Source organism: Macrosteles quadrilineatus, unplaced genomic scaffold (genome assembly GCF_028750875.1).
Source record: "Macrosteles quadrilineatus isolate MER2022 unplaced genomic scaffold, UCM_ALF_1.0 Scaffold_5__1_contigs__length_97177068, whole genome shotgun sequence".
Classification (NCBI taxonomy): domain Eukaryota; kingdom Metazoa; phylum Arthropoda; class Insecta; order Hemiptera; family Cicadellidae; genus Macrosteles; species Macrosteles quadrilineatus.
Genome location: NW_026542598.1, coordinates 54,085,353 through 54,091,973, shown reverse-complemented (window position 1 = coordinate 54,091,973; position 6,621 = coordinate 54,085,353). Strand labels below are relative to the sequence as shown.

At 37.0% G+C, this 6,621-nt stretch overlaps 1 protein-coding gene across 1 annotated transcript; it reads right to left on the bottom strand.

The window, feature by feature from the left end:
* Window positions 1-3,803: 3,803 nt before the first annotated feature.
* On the bottom strand, window positions 3,804-5,273 carry LOC128995612 (uncharacterized). The gene has a single exon (XM_054420629.1). The coding sequence runs from the start codon at window positions 5,271-5,273 to the stop codon at window positions 3,804-3,806; it is 1,470 nt and encodes a 489-aa protein (XP_054276604.1).
* Window positions 5,274-6,621: the final 1,348 nt, after the last annotated feature.

Below are 6,621 nucleotides of genomic sequence, written 5' to 3'. Positions count from 1 at the left end.
TTCCTGGAGAAGATTGTGTAAAATGCCATCTTGAGTGTTACAGAAAGACAGAAAGACAGACAGACAGACAGAAATTTAGATGAGACTTGTTTCGGCTTCTTTAAGTATAAAACGTAAAAATAACCTACAAATGAATGATTATGAGCAATGTACAGACAAAACTCTAATTTTATTTATATAGATTCTCATTGGTTGCAATTTAATAAGTGGTGTAGCAAAACACAAACACAAAATTTATTGAAATGAAATTAAGTCAATGTTAAGTGAATACTATTAATAAACATATTTACGACATAAAGACATTTAATTGAAGCCTAAAAAACCGTTCGAAAAGGCATTCTATTCTTTATACTAGTAAAAATTAAAATGAGGGGATAAAAAATAGTTTTCAAAGATCATGTTGATCAATGTACCTATCAATGTATCTAGTCTTGAAAAAATAAGTAGGCTATTTAAAAGCAGACTCCAAACATAATGAAGTTGATCGGTTGTTAACAAAATGTCATCATTTTTCAAACCATGTAAACCTTATAGTTTTCCAACTGTTGCCTTGTTTATTTTTTTCTTTTTATGTTTTTTTTTTTACTTTATCATGTTTCAATTATTGGTTCAAATATTCATAGTATATATATTTCTGAACAAGAACATATACCCATGTATATATAACTAATAAACGTTCCATAAGCATTTTACACGAGAGAACACTATTCGGCAAGTAGCCGGTCATCATGAAGGAGCTTGGACGTCGTGCAACAGCGCTGAGCTATATTGGACGTCGTGCAACAGTCAAATATTTATTGGACGTCGTGGCACTTGGACGTCGTGCAACTGGCAGCGACTTTGGACGTCGTGCAACACTCCCGCAAATGTTACTTTTTTACAATTATATAGTGCACTGTTTCACGACGTCCAAGTGCCACGACGTCCAAAGCTTGTAGAAAGACTATATTTTTGGCAGTTACTGTACTTTTGGACGTCGTGGCACTTGGACGTCGTGCAACAACTCAAAAATTATGTTTTGGACGTCGTGGCACTGAATAAATATTATTGGACGTCGTGGCACTTGGACATCGTGCAATGCATCCAAGGATTACAATATATCTCTCCACACACATGAGTTGATTTACGTTTAGTTGGGAATATCATTTTTTCACACCCTCATCGTAACTTAATTGTTTTACAAATTTGTCCTTAATAGGCAATAAAGCACCGTTTATTTTTGAAAAAGCAGTTACAATAGCTGAAATATATGCCACCATTTTCCTCCACACAAGGAGGTGAGAAGGTGTGACAAGATGAACAGCTGTTTGAACATCTGTGGGCTTCTTTGTGATCATATGGGACATGTCAAGCATTGCAAAAGTTCACACATGCAAAAGCGGCAACTTTCTATATTTCTTTAATTGTGCCTGGAACTTTTCAAGTTCAGAGATACCTGATCCTTCTTCAGACATTCCTACACACACTTTAGCCATAGGTTTCTTTGCCCTAATTGTTTATCTCATGCTCTTGTCTTCACAATTACCTCAAATTTGAGGATCAATTTTTGCATAGGCTTTACCTACCACTATTGCTCTACCTAGACATAAGTTGTCAGTGTTATTTATTTATAACAACTATTCCCTGTCTTGCTTTGTATTAGTCGTTGAATGAATTGTACATTCCTCGGTCTTTAGAGTATATGTTGAATATCAATGGTTTTTGTGTTTTAAAAGAGGTTTTTTTATTTATTTAGAGTACGGTAGAACCTCAATAACAGTAAAAGGGGTTTTACTTAGAACTTCAGGTATATCTATTTCGTGTCAATCTAAAAGACATCTCCATTAAAACTATTACTTAACAAAAAATATTTTTCAAAATAGCAACAACTTAAAAAAGGCATAGACAATAGGTGTCGCATTACATTCATAGCTGAGAGCCATATGGAAAATTCGGGTACAAATGCTATAAGATAATGTGTAAGACAATAGTCTTCAGAACACCGATGATAAATACGATGAAAGTAATAGAAACCCCTCTATTAGTCAATAAACATAAATTACATTATTAGTTGTAGCTTAGAAAAGGTACATAAATAAATAGACATAGGTATTTAATTTTTCAGGTTCATAAGGGTTTCTTGGCTAAAACAAACATATTTTTACCAATACTAACTCGTTTATTATTATCCACTTATAAGGTTCCATAGCCTGTGATTACAGGGTTTTTAGGATATCTACAAGGTTTAGCTATCGTAGGGGGCTCTTGATATTCATATCTTGATGATGTATTTAAGTCCTAGAGGAACAATTGCTACCAAAACATGTATACACATTTCCTAGAGTTTCCCATACAGTTTTAACATACTCCCACACCTTTCTCAGTCTAGCTATCGTTAACATGTAGTCTAACAGCAGGTTTATTTAATATTTTCTCAGAATTAAAATATGCTTACCTTTTAGCAGTTGTTAATATTTGTATCGCTGTTGTGGCTTACCCATGATAATAGGTTAGTTTGCTTTTCCCCAGTCCGATTTAGTTGTTATTTACTACAACCAAGGTTTCAAAGTCTGTTACATCAATATATATCGTTGTCAAGAATATTAGTTTTCAACAAAAGTCAGTCCCTTGAGGGTCAATCAGGAGGTTTTGTACCTACACGTTACACTCATAAATCACAGATAGGGTGTTATCACAGACAACTACACGATTTACCATCACAGGATAACACTACGGGTAGCAGTGATAACGTTACCTTTGTACCTTGGAATGTTTATTAAGTATTAAATATAGGCTAGAATTTAATTTCTCACTCAATACAACACTAGTTTCCTGTTTTTGAGTCTTTAACACCTTAAGTGTAAAACCACTATGGTAAACTTGTATTATTTACAGAATAGTGCTATAATCATCCTCCATAACTAGAGGCTCTTATGGGGAATAGATTTAAGTAGGAGTTTGACCTCCTCTCCTCATACGTTTTTTAATGTACCACCCTATCAAGATGCAGAGTTGTTGTTGGGGTTAACCATCTGTAATGACGATTTCAGTTGTCCATTATATTTTTGTTTTAGTTTACAAGATGTCCACTAGGTTGCATCTCTTCTATAACATCTTTATACAGGTCGTTTGATCCTCAAAGAGTTACATTACATTTGAAATAATTCTTCCACTATGCTATCCATTATTAGTAGAATGATATATCTTAACATTTGTTACGTATAATGTAGCTTTGTATTGGATAGGGTTTGAGACTATCCCCTCATTAAGTGAGGCCAGGTTAAGCGTTTATAGTCAGTCCAGATTACCTGGTAGTCGCTATAAACACCCTCTCCCTTACTTTAACAAAGATTTTTTTTTGTCAAGTCTATAGATTTAGTTATGTAATCCGGCCAAAGTTAGTTCAAGGTTAACATTCATAGTCTGTGCCTATCATAGGAAACCAGCGTTTTATGGTTGTTAGGCCAACCCAGCATCCACTCCTGGACTTACAACGGCTTAGCCCAGCCTTTAAGCAGGTGACAGTACACTAAACCATTCCAAGGAGTAGCTTAGGTTCTTCTAAATCTAAACTCCTCAATTTACTAGGTTTTGTGCCTATCATAGGAAACCAGCGTTTTATGGTTTTTAGGCCAACCCATCATCCGCTGTAGGACTTACAACGGCTAAGCCCAGCCTTGAAGTAGGTGACAGTACACAAACATTTACACTTTGGTCTTACGGTAATACATAAGTATTTATCTATAGACTTGTTTATTTTTATTAGGAGAGTTATATACAAAGGAATTTACAAAGTTATTTACAATGAAAAGCTACAAAGTTATTTACAAGTCTCTTTGGACTTTTCTAAAACCAAAAGGTAGAGTGTCATACTCTCCTTCATACCTTCTTTTTGGGCCAGTGATTCTAAACACTTTGCTCTCTGCAATCGTAACGATGTCTCTATCTTTTGTTCTTCTGATTCTACTTTCTTCAATTTCAATTGACTGTTTTACTTCACTTAGGACCATTTCTCTAAGTTTTTCAAAGTTTACAACTTTTGATGTTTTAAAGTTGAGGGTGAGACCCTTGATTTTACATATGGGGATAATTTTTCGTTGATTTGTTGACCAGACAAGGTACGCATAAGTTTTAGGTCCCCCAGAGACAAGTTCAGTGATATAGGAGTCGGGTCCGTAATCTGTCAATTCGTCAGTCATTTCGCCGAGATAATCTCCCGTAGGAACTCTGTACAGGCCTTGACGGTGGTAAAAAATGACACTGTCTGTGTCATAATATAATACTTGAACTCCTAGGGCCTCAAGGTATTCGTAGAGCTTGAGTCTCGCCTGCGCTGTGGTGTAGGCAGCAATACAAACATTTACATTACTGAGAGGTTCCCCGACTTCTTCCAAGTACTCCCAAGAAACAACTACAACCTCCTCATTGACGGTTTGGAGTCTATTTACATCTATTTCGGGGGATGAAAACATTTGAAAAAGAGTTTTAGAATCCCTAACGATTGTGGCTTTAGTCTGGTTCTCCCTCTGTCCGAATTTTCCCCAGAAACTGTTTAACATTAATTTTGCCAAAGATCTCAAACCCCCGTTCTTAACAATTTTGTCTTTCTCCAGCTTGATTCCCTCATGTGTCAAATAGTCTGCAATATACTTGTTTTTGTCCTCCTCGGTCTTACACCACTCTGGATAGCCCGAAGCTTCCTGTTTCATCTTTAAAAATTTATTAATAAAGTCTGTGAACAAACCCCCGTTTTCATAAGTTGCTACCTGGTACTCCCATAACTCATACATGTCCAGTATAATGTACCCTTTCTCTACAGCCTTCCTGATCTCATCCATGGTCCATGTCCCAACTAGTGCCCTATTATCACCACCATGGTTACACTCTCCCTGATACATCATCTCCCCACAAGTCCTACACAACACAAACATCAATTTATCATTCATTTTTGTAGGGAGTACAGGGTGATAGAGATCACGAGGCGGTAGGACTTTACATTTCAACAACCCCTCTACTTCCATACCTCTCTCATGACACTCCCTGTCTCCTACATAGATAGTTGGGTGGCCTACAGGGTACTTCCCATACTTACACACATAAGGGTACAAGGAACAAACATCAACATACTGAATAGTTTCCCCATCGGCGCATTTGTGATAGGATTTCGCGTTGCCTGTCCTACCTCCAAAGAAAGACTGTCGTGGATCTAGTGGGAGATTATTCAAGGTGGGTAGACTTTCCAGATGATTGAGTTTTTGGTCTTTTTTCTGCTTACGGAATTCACATTCCCACATCTCTACCAACACATGTTCTGTAAACTTAGCATTTTTAGCCTTGGTTCACTCATAACGGAGATGAAGAGAATCAGAGGGGTCCTCCTTCAAGGGGGCATGACGGTTGTAATTGAAACATTTAGGGCATCCATGCCAGTAACACCCATGGAACTCATAGATGTTTCTACCATCAAATCCATCTACCTTCATTCCATTAACTTTGACTTCTTTTCCTCGTCCAGCATGATCAATCCTAATTCCGTTGGTTTCCTCAACCCAAGAAAGCCATTGGAGTGCAATTGCCGATTGATTGTCTACTAATCGATAGCCGTTCTTAGGGATGATGCCGATGGTGTTAGGTTTTAGGAAGTTACGTCTGAAGGCTAGATTACAGGCACTCGCAATGGTAACAGCCTCAAGAAATGGGTCAACATTACACTCTTTTAGGAAGATTGAGCGGAACTTTAGACAGGCTTGAGCCAAGATATCAACATCTGACATACAGTATTCCTGCAACTCCTTTTTAAAATTAAATTCATACTTGTTTGCAACCTGCTCACTATACCATTTATCAAAGTCAGTGTGAGATTTCTCAAACATAGATTCGGGACAATAGTACTCTTTGGCAGGCATAGGGCCTACATAGTTTTGGTTTGCCAATGTGTTGAACAAGTGGGGAAAGTAGCCTTTCTTTTTCTCTGAAGGTAGGTCAAAGGCTTTAGGCAGAGCAGACAGAGCCATGGGGAAGTAGCTAAGTGAATCCACAAACCTCACATTATCAACTTTCATTAGAATAATTTTGGTTCCCCGCATTACAAGTTCCGGTGTGAATTTAGTTTCTTCCAACAAGTACTTTAGCAAGAATTGAAAGTCAAAACCCTGCCCATTATGTGCAATTACACAGACATGTTTGAACTGCTTTCTCACATACATTACATATTTCATAAACTGGTTGATAGGGTCGGAATCAAACACTCGTGTACGGTTTTTACATGCTATACAAAATTTCCCTTCAATACAGCGGTAACAAAATTGTTGAGAGACACACAGATTAACTTTATGTACTTTACTTTCAGAGTCAGAGGGCAGGAACTCATCCTGACGGGTTTCCAAGTCAAAGAAAATAAAAACATAATCTTTAGATTTAGGTTTGCCTTTGTGGGGTTTCATATAACATTTATGGTTTGGATCTTTAAATGCTCTACAAGGATTGCAAAATACCTCCCCACACTTGTGAGGCTTGGACCTCTCTCTAAGCCAAACTAGTTTCCCACAATCTAGACATTTCTTTACATTTTTACATCTATCAGCTAGATGCGCAATAAAACAGCTTTGGTTTTTGTAAGTCATATTACATTTTAAACAAGTT

Bases quoted from the DNA above. Each gene is read 5' to 3' on its own strand.
- LOC128995612 (XM_054420629.1), bottom strand. From the start codon at position 5,273: ATGTGGGAATGTGAATTCCGTAAGCAGAAAAAAGACCAAAAACTCAAT.